This window comes from Cricetulus griseus, chromosome 2 (assembly GCF_003668045.3).
Source record: "Cricetulus griseus strain 17A/GY chromosome 2, alternate assembly CriGri-PICRH-1.0, whole genome shotgun sequence".
Lineage (NCBI taxonomy): Eukaryota > Metazoa > Chordata > Mammalia > Rodentia > Cricetidae > Cricetulus > Cricetulus griseus.
This window is the reverse complement of record NC_048595.1, coordinates 414,202,169-414,217,757: the sequence shown is the minus strand read 5'-3', so window position 1 is coordinate 414,217,757 and position 15,589 is coordinate 414,202,169. Positions and strand designations below refer to the sequence as shown.

The 15,589-nt window shown below is 39.0% G+C and overlaps 1 protein-coding gene across 1 annotated transcript in view; it reads right to left on the bottom strand.

Moving 5' to 3' along the window:
* Fam117b (family with sequence similarity 117 member B) overlaps positions 1-15,589 on the bottom strand; it is an 84,481-nt gene that overhangs the window by 25,869 nt on the left and 43,023 nt on the right. Inside the window, 2 exon segments of the mRNA XM_027396999.2 lie at positions 3,605-3,718; positions 10,767-10,859. Coding sequence (XP_027252800.1) covers positions 3,605-3,718; positions 10,767-10,859 — 207 coding nt within the window.

Genomic DNA, 15,589 nt, shown 5'->3' with positions numbered 1-15,589 from the left:
ATAGAATAGTAACTGAAACACTGCATAAAAACTAAGACTTAGCCAATGAAGAAAAGCAGAACGTGTAGCCAATAGTAACTCTAAGCCATCTACATCAACATCTAACATGAATGTCTGCTTCACAGCATGTGAGTAAGAATGGAGTAAGACATACAGGTCTGGAAACATTGAAGTTAGCTAAACAGAATTGATAAACAGGAAAATTTTCTCCGCTCTCATCCACCCTCCTTCCCCTGCTGAAACCCTTCTACTCAGCAAGTTCCCATCCCTACATCCATGCCTTCTTTTGGGTATAACCCAGAGTTTATTTTGGTTTTTTTGCCCAAGTATGAATGGCAGGTTATACACTAAAGCAAAAGCAACTTATCAATGGCTACACCACTCAAGAAAATGCTGTACCTTCCTTCCACAACCATTAATTGCCAACAGTGCCTCAGAGAGATGTGGGGGCCTTGTGGGCCCCTCCACATTGCATAAGGAAATGTCAATGGGCTCAGCCTGATGCAGGCCTTACGCTGATAACCAATATAGTGAGTTCAGAAGCCCAACATCTATGTCATGTCCAAAGGATATCTTTTTGATAGACATCATCCTGATTCCTATATTCTCCCCAACTCCTCTTCCAAAATGTTCTCTGAGCCTTAGAGGGTATAATATAGCTGTCTTGGTTAAAGCGGAACACTGTTAATCTTGACACATTGGCAGTTCTGGGTCTGCATTAGCTGAGGCCCACTGCCATCAGAAACTTCTCCAATAAAGACTGGACTCAGCACTCATCTCCAATGGCAAACTGGTACACACTTTTAGAACTGTACTTCAGAGGCTAAAATTGGCTTCATCTTTTATTCATCTCTCATCATCACCTATTGGCAGTCATCAGCCAGCAAAACGTGAACACTCAGATCTCATGTCAGAATGTCTAGGTTAGAACCCAAGCTTGCCTCATACGACCTCTCAGAGTCTCAATTTCCTTGTCTATAAGATGGGAGCTAATATTAATTATAACATGAAGATTAACTGCCAATAATGACATATCCTGTCATTTAGTAAGCAGTTCAACAGAGGTCAATCAATTATTATCATCTTCTCACCAGATTCAAGTTTCTACATTACCAGAGGGAAACTATACTTCCTTACTCACATTACTTATTCTTTGAATGACTTTCCAATTTGTATACTTGTCTTCTACTAAACTCATCACATATTCTAAGCCTATAATACCATTATAAAATACATCTGAGATCATGAGATTTCCAACTTAAAAAAAAAATGTTCGGAGGAGAAGAGGAGGAACTGGGATTGGAATGTAAAAAATAAATTAAAAAAAATGTTCTTTGGTATAACTAGGATTAAGTCACTATGCTAATAACTAATCTGTGAAGACTTTCAGGCCTTCCTGCTGTTTACCTCTCCTAATTTTTTAGTACCATCCCTACTATGGCCATGACTTTCTCTACCTCTAGAAGATGAGCTAACTATACATATTTCAGGGATCAACCAGACAACAGTTTCTGAGAAGCCTTTCTGAATGGCTCACCCCTAGCATGGTGCCCTCTTCTTATCAACATACTCATTGTACAGTATTATAATTAACTATTTACCTACATCCCTCAAAAATAAGATCTGGTGGAGATATGAGATTACTTCTTTATTGTCACTTTTCCTAATGAGTATTACAATGCCATCAGAGGGTAAGTACTTAATAAACTGTTCAAATGTTTGAATGACCTCAATAATGTCCTTTTTTTTCCACTAAAGACATAATCAACACCATACCAGTAACTTAATATGCTTATAGTCTGAGAGTTTCAATTAAATACCAATATGACCATCAAGATCTTGTGTCTGATTTGGGGTTGGCTAATACACAAGACAAGTCAAACAGGTATTTTATTTGTCAAGTATAAAGATTCAAGCTAGATAAATTTTCTTTTGGGGGTGTGAGTGTGGTGTTTTGAGACAAGGTCTTACTACGTAATCCTGGGTAGTCTGAATTCCCTAGATGGCCTGGCTGTCTTACCAACTCAGATATCCTCTTGCCCCAAGGGCTGGAATTAAAGGTGTGCACTAACAAACTCATTCTTTTTCTTTTTTAAGTGTGTGTGTGTGTGTGTGTGTGTGTGTGTGTGTGTGTGTGTGTGTGTGTCCATCCACACCACTCATGAGTGAAAATCAGAGAAAAATTTATGGAGAATCAATTGTCTTCTTCTACCACATGGGTTCTGGAACTGAACTCAGAATAGTCAGGTCTTGGAACATGCTGTACTTTGAGCCCTTATTAATTTTTATTAAGAAAATTCAACTTTTAACTGGGCGATAGTGGTGTATCCTTTGGTCCCAGCACTAAGGAGGAAGAGGCAGGAGGATCTCTGTGAGTTCAAGGCCAGCCTGGTTTTTTTTTTGGAGACAGGGTCTCTCTTGCTACATATTAACTGTATCTTGGCCTCCCAAAGACTGAGATTACAGACTTCTGTCAGTATACTCAGATAAAATTTCTATTTTTTAAGATTTATTTTATATTTAATTATTGTGTATGTGTGTGTCTGTGTACAAGTACATGCATGTGAGTATAGATGCCTAGGAAGACTCTTAAGAATTGGATTCCCCAGAGCTGGAGTTACAAGTTGGGTGTTCCTCTGCAAGAGCAGTGCACTCTCTTAAGCCACACTTCCCTCGATCATATTTTTTAAATACAATCTTAAACATGGAGAAAAGCTACTAGAAACTAAAACCAAACTACAAACTTACAAAGCTCAAAATTATTTTTAAAAATATTTCTTTACTCTTATTTTCTATTGCATAAAACCTATGCATATTAACAATCATGAGATTTTTATCAACTCAAAACAGAAAGCCTTTTTTTCTATAAAACAGTAAATGTTTTAGGGTCACAGAACTAGCCTTCTAGTTTCCTTCCACCCTCCAGAGTCACTATCCTACTGTTCTGACAGAAAACTGAATATAGGCTCCTATATTCCCAAAACATTGCTTTGGAGATTTGAGAGATTCAACCACAGGATGACATAAGCCTGCTCTCTTCATACCAAGAACTCTATCTAGCTATGTGAATCCTGACAGAGAAAAGCTCTATGGGTGAGCCACTTACCCCTCCATAGGATCAAAGCAGTTAGTTTTCCCTCCCAGAAGACACTGAGACAAGGAATTATTATTCCCAATTTTCAGATGATGTAACTGAAACTTAAAAAGGCCAATGCTATGCCTCTGTGAGCATCCTGCTTCAGCAAAATGGGTTAAATCAGAATGTGTAACTGGAGCTGGGCATGGCACACACCTTTAATCCCAGCACCTGGGAGGCAAAGCCAAGTGATTTCTAGGAGTTCCAAGCCAGCTGGAGCTATGTAAAGAGACCCTCTATCTGGGGTAGAAAAAAAAAGTTCCAAAGTAAACAAATAAAGACACTTTTTTTAAAAAAATGTGTAATTGGGTATATACCTACATGATGATACCATTTTGTAAATCTGGGGGATGTTTGGAAAGAAGGTTGTGATTTAGGACTTAAACCATTGTTTCAAACATGGTTTTGGACATCTTACCCTAAAAAAAATTAGAAAGCACCTACAAGAAAAGAAATTTCTTTTCTTACCTGGCTCTGGTTAATAGCTGCATGGTTGCCATGGAATGGAGACTGTCTTTCTTTATCTCGATGATGACGACTGCTATGTTTGCTTCTCTGCAATTGCTGTCGTAATTTTGCAATCTGAAAGAGGAAAAACAGAACCAGGGTGTTTCCCACACTGAATAAACATATTCTTGCTTAATTAAGAACCACTAAAATTCACCCTTAATACTCTGAAATTATAAACCATGTTACAAAATCTAATTGAGCAATAGTTTTATATATATATATAAATCACATGCGCATGTATAGATTTCCTTTAAAGAGAAACAGAAATATATTCAACGTTATCCTTAATCTTGAATCTTCTCAAGTACCAAAAAGTTTTCAGCATTTAAATTGTGGTTAGAAATAACTTATTCTCTTGTTGCCTTTACCATTAATCAATTTTTTATTCAGATTACTTTATTGAGCTTCAAAATTTTTTGTTTTGTTTTTTGAGATAGAATTTTTCTGTGTAACAGCCCTGGTTGTCCTGGAACTTGTTCTATAGACCAGATTGGCCTCAAATTCATAGAGATCTACCTGCTTCTGCCCCCTGACTTCGGGACTAAAGGAATACACCTCCATCACCTAATGAGCTTCAACATTTTTACAAATACAAAAATTAACTGATATTTACAAATCAAGCCAAGTGTGCTAGTTTTAATAAGAACTATCCTCCTCCACAGGCTCATGTGTTTGGTCCCAGTAGGTGGTGCTGTTTGATAAGGAAGGGAACCTTTTGGAGGTGAGCCTTCTTGGAGGAAGTCTATCACTGGGGGCAGGCTTTGAGCTTTTATAGGCTTACTACACTTTCTGCTTTCTATGTTTTGATGAAATATGATCAGCCTGTTTCTTTGTCTATATTCATCCTCCCATCCTCCCTCCCTCCCTCTCTCCTTAAGCCCAGAAAACATTTTTTTTTTTTTAAATCAAGTTGGTTTTGGTCAAAGTGTTTATCAGAGCAACAGGAAGGAAACGAGAAGAAAACCAAGCCATGTAATACACTTAATATAAAATCTTTACATAACGGATACAATTTGCTGTTTTCTCAGCCAGGATCTCATTACCCAAATGTATTAACTACTTTTGTATTGCTGTGATAAAATATCATGGCCAAGGCAATATAGAAGAAGGAGTTTGAGTTTGCAGTTCTAGAGAGATAAGGGCCCATGATAATAGAGCAGAGCAGTGACAGGAACAAGAGCTGAAAGCTTACATCATTTATTACAAGCATGAAGCAAAGAGCAAAGTAGAATGACATGACTCTGAAGCCTCAAAGCCCATTCCCAAAGACATGGGTTCTCCAGCAAGGCCACAGCTCCTAAACCTACCCCCCATCAGTGTCACCAACTGGAGACAAAGTATTCAAAGGCATGATGAGATTATGGGAGACACCTCATTCAAACCACCATACCAAGGCTAGCCTTCAAGTCTTGATCCTCCTGCTTCCTCCTCCCAAGTGCTGGGATTCCTTCCATGTGTGTGCCAACATGCCTGGCTACAAATACAGTTTCAATGGCTATCTCATTATTATCCTTTGAATGCATTTTTCTCATTTACTTCTATTATGGGTAAAAGGCAATGCCATTAATTAAAGACACAGAAAACAATAATTAAATCACAGAGCCATCTATATTTAAGTTGGTTATGTTGAAGCTGGGCAGTGGTGGCACACACCTTTAATCCCAGCACTCAGGAGGCAGAGGCAGGCGGATCTCTATTAGTTACAGGCCAGCCTGGTCTAAAGAGTTCCATGACAGGCTCCAAAGCTACAGAGAAACCCGTTTCAGAAAACAAAACAAAATAAAAGAAGAAAGAAAAAAAGAACTGGTTATGAAGAGTTACTAAATCTCAAAAGCACTATCATATGCAGGAAAATGTCAGGTTCTTAAACATTAATTTTATAAATATGATGTCTATATATATTTCTAGGTACATACAGATTCTATTTAATACAAGTCTTGCATCATCGGGTTAAAACATTCATATTTCCTGTTAAAATATTTATATCTTACAGTCAGACAGCAAGGACTAGATGGCCTGAGCAGGCAGCTGGACATGGACGGACAAGCAGGGGTGGCCACTGGCAATTCCCCTATAAACTCCTGGAAAATGGAGCCTCCTCCATTGCCTTCCTTCCTGATTCCTAGTCCCCAGTTGTACATAAGCCAATGTGACCCCGAAAGGGGAGAGTGAGCGTGCTACTGCAGCTTTGGCCACTTGCCATGGCTGTGTTCTTTGTTCTGAGATTGCTCTGGTCCTTCCCCCTGGTCAACTGAATTCAATTTAGCAGGGATTCAGATGTCTCTTAGATATGATACTGTTGGAATATTGTTTTATGCTATTCTGCTTAATGAAAAGCTAGCTATGGAATTGGGTTATGGCTCCTGCTTCTTTTTTAAAAGTTTCCTGTCTGTCCTAAGACAGTTGAGCCACTTGATGTTATGCCAAGAAAGAGAGCAAAACAAAGCAGCCAAAAAGAAAAAGACTGCTGGTTTCACTTGACTTTCTAAGACTTTTGCTAAAATACAAATTTTATCTCAAGATTTATAAAATTATTATATGAACTTTCTGTACCTTAAGATTTGTAAATTTAGGGGCTGGAGAGATTGCTCAGAGGTTAAGAGCATTGACTGCTCTTCCAGAGGTCCTGAGTTCAATTCCCAACAACCACATGGTGGCTCACAGCCATCTATAATGAAATCTGCTGCCCTCTTCTAGCATGCAGGAATAATGCAGGCAAAATATTGTGTATGTAATAAATAAATATTTAAAAAAAGATTTATACATTTATTAGGTATGGTTAAAGATTTATAAAGTCTATAACAAATAGTTAACTTAAAACTTATTTAACAAGGGTTGATAATTTAAAATCTATACATGGGTAATTTTAATTTGCTATAACATACTATGTATATAATAACTTGGATAATGGTATATAACCACACCTTCTCTAAAATAGAAACTAATAGGTCTTCTGGGTTTCAACTTTATCTCAAATGTCATGGACTAAACCAAGTGCTTATCCTTAAATGTCCTCAAATTCATTGCATCTGCATTTATCAAACCAAAGATGTTGTCATTTAATATATGCAAAAAAAATCTTCTAATAATTTTGTCAATTCTAGTTTACACTTTAGAGAACTAAGTCTTAAAAAAAAAATCATTTTTAAAAAGTCAAGACAAAAATGCTGCCAAAAGCAGAACCAAGAGAAGAGATAAAAGAAACTGTCTCGTGGGGGAAAACTAGCTCAGGCACCCCCTGGCTTAGGGCTGCTTGCATCTCTGGTCAGATCTTGATGTCAACCTGACACTCACTAGCAGGGACCAGCATCCCTGTTGTATCTTCTGATTAATACGTAACTTAGAAGAAGCAGCAGAGGTTTAATGTTATGGGATAGGATACAGCGGGGTCCTGAACAGACAAAGATAGCAAAAATCTATGTTACTGTAGATAAAAGATTTAAAAAAAAAAAAAAAAAGGTAAAGAGTTAGAGCCACAAAACCTTCAGTTTCTTTCTGGTAAAGCACACAGGCCAAGTAAACTCTGTCACTGTGCCCAGGAAGCTTCTCCCTCCACCCAAGGGTTACTTTTTCCTTTGTTATTTTCAAGTGCCCCCTCCCCCGCCAAAAGGACTTTTGCTGCCAGACATTGCCAGAATGTTACATGAAATGATTTCTTGCTAGCCTTAGAGATCTACAAATCTGAATGTGACTTTCATCAACTGAAGAGCCAGTGGATATCTTAAAAGGTCGTCATAGAAGCAGGCTCCTAAACTAAGGTTCTAGATGAAAATGGCTAAAAAGGGCTCCAAAGTACAACAGTAGGAAGAAGATGGAGAAAGGACAAAAAGTAAAAAGAAGAATGGGGATTTCAGAAGTGCTAGTCCCACAGGGATATCTAGAGCAAAGACGGCATCTTATGGTCTGTCTTGCCTTGAAACAAAGACGCTGACTTTGGTAATGTGTGCAAGCCTGCTGCTGGCTCTACAAAAACTACATGACAGCATGAAATCCAAGATACTTGGATGTGTGTAGGTGCTGGTTATTGGAGGAAAACTATGCAAAAGCTAAGGACTGGTTCTTACTGCTAGACATAGATGGAGCATCAATGGTTACTATTTCCTCAAATTCTGCTGGGCCTACAGCACACCATGTCTAAAACCCCTAAAAGTTCAATGTTTCTAAGGGCTAATATTAAATTAAAATGCTAATCAATCTAAAACTAAGTTTGAATCCCAATCTTATAAAAGCTACTAACTTGTTATATATATACCGCTAAAAAGTAATTAAAACATGGGTTAACAGTCACCTTTATAAATGACCAAATTCTCTAATATGTTCAAAACATGCTTGTAGTCATGCTGGGTACAAATGGAATTTATTTACAGGAATAAGCTTTGTTTTAGCCTCCTATTATGTTTTTTCAGGGTTAAGCCTAAGCAAATACCCAAAAACAAAGTTTACTTAAATCAGGTATACTGAATAGATGGCCCTCAAAACTTTTCAGAGATCTGCTTAATATGGCATTTAAAATGTTTAATTTAAAAAGTTCCTATGATGGACAGAGATAACAGCTGTTAGCAGCAACAATGTCTCCAAAGAAGACAATGGGCACAGACCTGGATTGTGATGGCACTTACCACTGGGAAAAACTGCCCTGTGCCTTGCCTGCAGCCAAGGCACTGCACAAACTGTGAATACTGTTGGGTTGACTGCCCTACAATGCCTAAGTCGAAGTGGAGTCAATTGTCCCAAGTTCCTTCTCCACAGGAAAATCTCTCAGTCTGGCAGCCTTAAGGCCTACGCTGTCCTGTGTAACAGTAAAAAACTGACCTTTGCCCCCAACAACACTACTCCTAAAGCCTATTGGGGTAATCATCTAGGCAGCCAGTAAGTCTCTATAATTTCTTATTTGTTTTCATTAAAACAGGGTTTCTCTGTGTAGCCTTGGCTATCTTGGAACTTGCTCTGTAAGACTCAAACTCAGGTTGGCCTCGAACTCAAGAGATCTGTTTGCCTCTGCTTCCTAGGTGCTGGAATTAAAATTATGCGCCACCAAGGCCCAACAACTTATACTTATTTAAAGGAATTTGCTTTGCAATGACTGCTCTCAATAATCAACTACTTATGTCTCATGGTAAATAACTGATTAAAAAAGATTTTAAATGTATATAAGTTCTGAGAGCCTAAGAAAATATTCTAAAAAAAAATACAAGTTATTAAAGATCTAAGGATATAAAAAAACGTTTAAATAGATTACAAAAATCTAAGAAAACAATTTAGGATATAAATACAAGTTACTCTAGATTATCATTATACTAAAATTTCTAAGGTTCAGCGTTAACATTGATCAACAGAGTTCTGGTAAGATGGTAAAGCACTGACTATTATTATCAGTCACAATCTCAAGATTTTAAATTTCCTTTGGTTGTCTTCTAAATATAGATTTGAAGATGTTTCTCATCATGCTAAAAAACATCTGTCCAATCTATATTCAGCCCTCTGGACAAGAAAGAATATTCATGCTTTTTAACCCAAAGCCATAGCTTTTGCTATGATTTAATCACATGAGTCTACTCCAGCTGTTTTTATAAGCACCTGTTAGCTGCTTTTTCTACAATGAGGATTTTAGTACAGACTACAAACAATGCTAATACTAATGTATCATAAGTAAACCTGTCAATCAACAGTTTCTCCACCTGCCTGCTCCTCCTCTCTCTTTCATGGTCTTGGGACTCCTCCCCTCCCTCAACCACCAGGACTATGGGCCAAATATAAAAGTCTCCCTAAGTTCTTTAACATCTGTCCCTAGTCTGTTATGTGTCTTGGTGGGGTTCCACCTGGCTGGTAGACACCATTCAGAGATCAGCTGGGGACTGCAAACTGCTCCAAGGGTGATTTACACCACACCAGCTCCAAGTAGTCCACAAAACCAGAAAGCTTTAGACTGGCTGAAAACTGATGTGGACCAGTCCAACCAACATGATTGCTCCCTGTCTTTTCTGCTGGGTCAACAAACTAGATCCCTCTGATGAATACCTAATTGCCCGAATCCCCTCCCGGCCTTTGATTAATATTCCAGTCTCCCTGGGCCTGATAATGACATCCTCATTTCAGCAGGAAGCCCCTTGTCCTCAACAAAGGCTGGAATGTTCAATCCAAAGAAAACTCCCTGACAAACTGAACAAAATGGCTATTGGCGTACCTGGCTTCTTCATGATCAGAAAGGTACCTGTTGAAACCAAACAGACCAAGATCTATCAACAGGTATATCATTAGCTAAACTAGTTCTACAATATGATAAGGCACTCAACCTGATCTATATAAAACAAAGAGGTGGTTTTAAGAGAAATTTGTATTTTCTATGCTAACCAATCAGACATAAATAGAGAAAAGCTAGTCACAATGCAAATTTTGTCTCTCATCAAATAGAAAATGCTCAAATACTTGCCGTCTGCTGGCATTATCAGCTCATACAACAGATAAAAATGATCACTCCCTATCAAGGATTTGAAAGGGATACATAAGAAAAGGGGGGAATGAAGGACTAGCCAGGCTCTAACCTAAGGATGGAAACCATTTTGTTATAAGGTCAGAACAAGTTCATTTCTGTTTGCTGCAAAATTCAAAGTGACTGTGTGTTAACCTGTTTCTGTAATTTGACATTCTCCCCACCCTATACTCACCCCTTGAATATACAATTTTGAAATTCCTCTAGAATTCCCAACCCTTGAAAATCCCCTAGGCCTTGCAGTTTTGAGGGACTATATAATCCCCACTTTTTCCTATGTTCAGTGTTGTATTTTCAAACCCTGCTTTGGGGAAATAAAGCTGGCTTAATTTGACCAAAGACTCTCTTCCTATGGGATTAATAGGAGGTGTAAGAAAAACAGATGAGGCTCACTGGCCAATCGGGACAACTGCAACAGTGAGCGGTTCAGTCAGAGTGAAAAGTAGCCAACACCTGACATGGACCTCTGGTCTCCATATGTTAATGCACAGGCACACATACCCTCTACACAAGGGCATACACCCATATATACCTTCCCTATACTAGGAAAATGACAAATCTTTGCAGTCCACAACTTTAAGCAGCTAGCCAATTGGAAAAGCCAAATTTCTGCTTCCACGGTTTTCTGACCTCTTTAAGCTGTTCTGTGCTTCCCCAGGATGATGAGCGCTTATGAGATCCTTTCTTCTTTTCAGCATATTCTTCAGCCCACGCACTCTCAGTCTATTGTAGAGGAGAAAAAAAAAGTTATTTTAACAAAAATATTTAGGAATATTACATCAGATTTTTTTCTATTAAATACTGTATGCTACATAAAAATTATAAGTATTATTAGAACATATTTAATATTTGAAGATTTTATTATTTTACTCGTGTCAGTGTCTTGCCTGTGTGTATGTATATGTACCTTGTGTGTGCTTATGGATGATTGTGAGTCACCATGTGGGCGTAAGAACAGTGCTCTTAAGCACCGAGCCATGTCTCCAGCATATTTTAAATACCACAAACTACCCAAAAGTCTCTTACCACTAGTTAATTATAAAAAATATTTTAACCTCTCTTTTGTTTCCAATACTAACAAGGTCGGTCTTACCTTTACAAATCTGTAAGTACACTGTTAATAGAGCAGAGTATAGAGGCATAGTAACAGTAGTTAATATTCCTATTCTTAGGCTGGGTATGGTACACACCTCTCAGCACAGAGGCAGGTGGATCTCTGTGAGTTCTCTATGGTCTACAAAGTGAGTTAATTCCACAAAAGACAGAACTACATAGAGACCCATCTCAAGGAAAAAAAAAAAAATCCTGTGCTTTTATGTACTAGGCACTGTTAAGCAGTCCATAAAATTTGAAGATAAAGAAACTATGACAATCAGATGTTTATAGAGGGTACCTAGGTTCTCAAGGCTAGGAAGCAGAAAGCTTAGAAATAAACTTATATTGATACTATGTTTACTCATGCATAAAGTATGTGTAGAGAACAGCCTCAAAAACATCAATTTTTAATGGTTACAACAAATTTGGAGTTTAAGTTTCAGAAAATATAAATGCCAAGTAAATTCTTGACACAAGAAAATATGCTTAGCTGGGTAGTGGTGGTGCACACCTTTAATCCCAGCACTCTGGAGGCAGAGGCAGGCGGATCTCTGTGAGTTTGAGGCCAGCCTGGTCTACAGAGCAAGTGCCAGAGAAACCCTGTCTCAAAAAAAAAAAAAAAAAGAAAAGAAAAGAAAAGGAAAGAAAATATGCTCAACCTCGTGAATAATATGAGAAATCAAGTGAACTATGACTGGGAAAAACTTGGTAACATAAACATTCCCACATTGTCAGTGAAGGTATAAATTAGGACAGTCTTTTGAGACTTTGTCAACCGGTGTCAGTTTTAAGTCACATACAGCTTGACAATTCAACCCCTCTTCTGGTAACTGACCCTGCAGTGAAGGGACCAGCTTCCCTTTTGGCAGCCATAACGGCCGAACAAGTGCTTCTATGACCTTGTCCCATGCACTAGAAAGTCAAATGCCTGCCTCGTGACAAGGAACCAATCAGAAGTTAGCTGGTGGCGCTGTGCTTTACGACCCTGGGTGTGCTTTACGGACAAGCACACAGCAATGACAGCAATGACGCACAAAGCATAGCAACCACCCTGGGAGGGCCTATGGGCCATAACAACCAGTTGACCAATCAACACAGGGCAAGCCCTCCAAGCCTGGAAGCACACCAATCGTGAGCCTGTGCGTACCCCTAGACACTCCCCTTACGCTGTCCTGTAAGATCTCTTGGGAGGCCCTACGAGCTGTCTTTTCTAGCCATCCGCCATGGCGCCATGGCGGGTGGGTGAAAGACCCGCGCTAACATGGGATTAGCTTGTTAAATTACAATAAAGCCTCGTGCAGTTTGCAGCAAGCTCTCGAATCCGCCTGGTGATTGGGGTGACCAAGAACGTGGCCTGGGACCCTGGATACCTGAGATTTCCGGGGGTCTAACAGCAGACATGTAAAGTGTTCAGCTCTGTGCATGTGTATGCACATACATGTTCATGTGGAAGAGAGAGGACAGCCTAACTAAAACTTCCTCAGGAGCATTTTATCTTATTTTTCGAGATATTCTTACTGCCTTGAGACTCACCAAACAGGCAATGCTGGCTAGCCAGCAAGCCCAGGGATCTGCCTGTCTCTGTCCCCTCAGCACTGGTATTACAAGCATGTGACACCACTACCAGCTTCTTTTCTTTTCTGTCCTTTTTCTTTTTCTTTTTTTTCCTCCAGTTTTTTGAGACGGAATTTCTCTGTGTAGTCCTAGCTGTCCTGAAATTCACTATGTAGACCAGGCTGGCCTCAAACTCACAGATCTGCTTGCCTCTGTCTGACTCCCCCTGGTAGAATTAAGGCGTGTTCGCCACTGCCACCTTTTTGACCTTGGTTCTGGAGCTCAAACTCAGGTCCTCACATTTGCATAGCAAGCACATTACCTACTGAGCTATTTATCTCCCTGTCCCTCAAATGCACACCTTTACAAAGCAAGGCGTTTACAACATTCCTTATAGCACCGTTCTCAAGTAAAAGACCTGACTGATATAAACTGATGGTTTGAAAGAAAATGGTCCCAAAGTAAGAGGCACTATGGGTAAGTGGGACTTTATTGGAGGAAATGTTTCACTGTGGGGGTGGGCTTTAAAGTTCCCTCTCCTCAGCATACTGCCCAGTGTGTCTCAGTTGACTTCCTGTTGCCTGCAAAGATGTAGAACTCTCAACTACTTCATTACATCTGTCTGCCTGCCATCATGCTCCCCAACCATGATGATAATGGATTGAACCTCTGAAACACTAAGGAGGCCATACCAATTAAATGTTTCCTTTGTAAGAGTTGCTATGGTCATGGTGTCTTTTCACAGTAATGAAAACCCTAAGATACAAACTATATTTATTTAGGCTTGGCTCCACATTTTCAACAGAATCCTATTCAGCTATTGAAAAAAATGAATATGAGAATATGACATACATACATACATACATACATACATACATACTCGTTAATTATACTTTTTTTTAAAATGCAAGACTTAATGTGGTGTGTATGGAAACTGTCCACTACCTGGAATTGTTACAGAAAATGCACATGTTAAATAAACTGTCTCTGTAAGAATATACACAGGATTGGGCATAGGTGTAGCTCAGCTGGTAGAGTGCTTGCCTAGCATGCCCAAGGCCTTGAGTTTGTGCCTTTCCAACACTGCATATATCAGACTGGTGGTCCATTCAAACCTCAGGAGGTAACGGTTGGCAGATTAGAAGCTCAAGGTCATCTTTAGCTACACAGGGAGTTAGAACCCATCCTTTGATGAGTGTCCCATGGCTTTCTGTTATATTTTGCTTTTGAAAAATATTCGTGGCATCAAAAGAAACTGATTAAGCTGGGCACTGGTGGCGCTCACTTTTATTCCCAGCACTCGGGAGGCAGAGAAAGGCGGATTTCTGTGAGTTCGAGGCCAGCCTGGTCTCCAGAGCGAGTGCCAGGATAGGCTCCAAAGCTACACAGAGAAACCCTGTCTCGAAAAACAAAAGAAAGAAAGAAAGAAAGAAAGAAAGAAAGAAAGAAAGAAAGAAAGAAAGAAAGAAAGGAAGGAAGGAAGGAAGGAAGGAACAAACAAACAAACTAACTGATTATTAGTGGCCCCTTGTTGGGAAAAGACTGCAGTGTACTCTTCTGTACCTCTTGAATTTTTTTTCTATATAAATATATGATCTATTCAAAACAATAGTGTTTTCAAAATTACTTCAGTTTGGCAATATGGGTATTCTTAACATACTACTTACACTAACTATAAAATGGTCAACTTTTAGATGGAAATAAAAATGAAAGGTTTTCCAAAATCAAGAAATTGTAATCCTAACTAGTCATCTGCCCAGGCCTAGCTCCCTACACTGAAGAGAACTCCAGTCTGACATGGACCCTAAACACTGAATCTCAAGATTCAGTTCACACAGTGACCACCATGTCACTCTAAATTCCACTTCCCATTGGGGGCCTCCAACTGACCCTGATGTGTTTATGCTCTCTCTCACAAAGGGTCTACAGGATCTATGTCAATTGTCAAAATAGCTGTAACACTAGGCATAGTGGCACACAAAAGGAGCATTCTCTGAGCTTGAGGCCAGTCTGATCTATGCAGGGAGTTGTAGGTCAGCCAAGGATACTAGTAACACCTTGTCTTGAAAACAAAACCCCCAAAACCACAAAAATACCCATCACAAAGGCAAACCTACAATGAAACCACAGAGCATAAAATATTCACACTAAACAAAAACAAAATTAATGATGTTCAGTATAAAAACCTTTAAATATTAAAATATAGCGTAACTATGCAGCAAAATTCACAGGGTTCAGTGAATACATGTTGATATTAAACACCAAGCCTAAATCCTACATCAGTTATAAAATGTGACATCTCAGAGAAGTTACATATCCCTTATGAATTTGTTTTCTCTGTTTTGAAAAAAGATGAATTACAGGAACAGATATGTATTAAATTTTATTACATTTATTTATATAAAGTGTATGTTAGTAAGTGTGGATATGTATGAGAGTGTCACAGAGCTGTGTGGAGATCAGAAGACAATCTGTAGGAGCTGGTTCTCCCCTTCCACGAGGGTCTGGGAGATTGAATTCAAGCCATTAGGCTCTGGTGCCAGGCACCTTTATCCACTGAACAGTCATGCTAGCCCAGAAATAGATATCTGTAAGCTTTAAACTGGCATGGAGGCAGGACATGTGAGGGGGAGGTTGGGCCAGCATGGAATGCAGCAACTGGTGATTACCACCTGTCTGCTTCTTAGTGTATTAGCTCTTCCACCAGAAAATGCTTGATCAATATCTGTAGTTCCAGTTTCAAAACAAAGTAGTAGCAAATTTTCAGTTTTCTTTTAACTATTTATCAGAAGACAACAATGAGT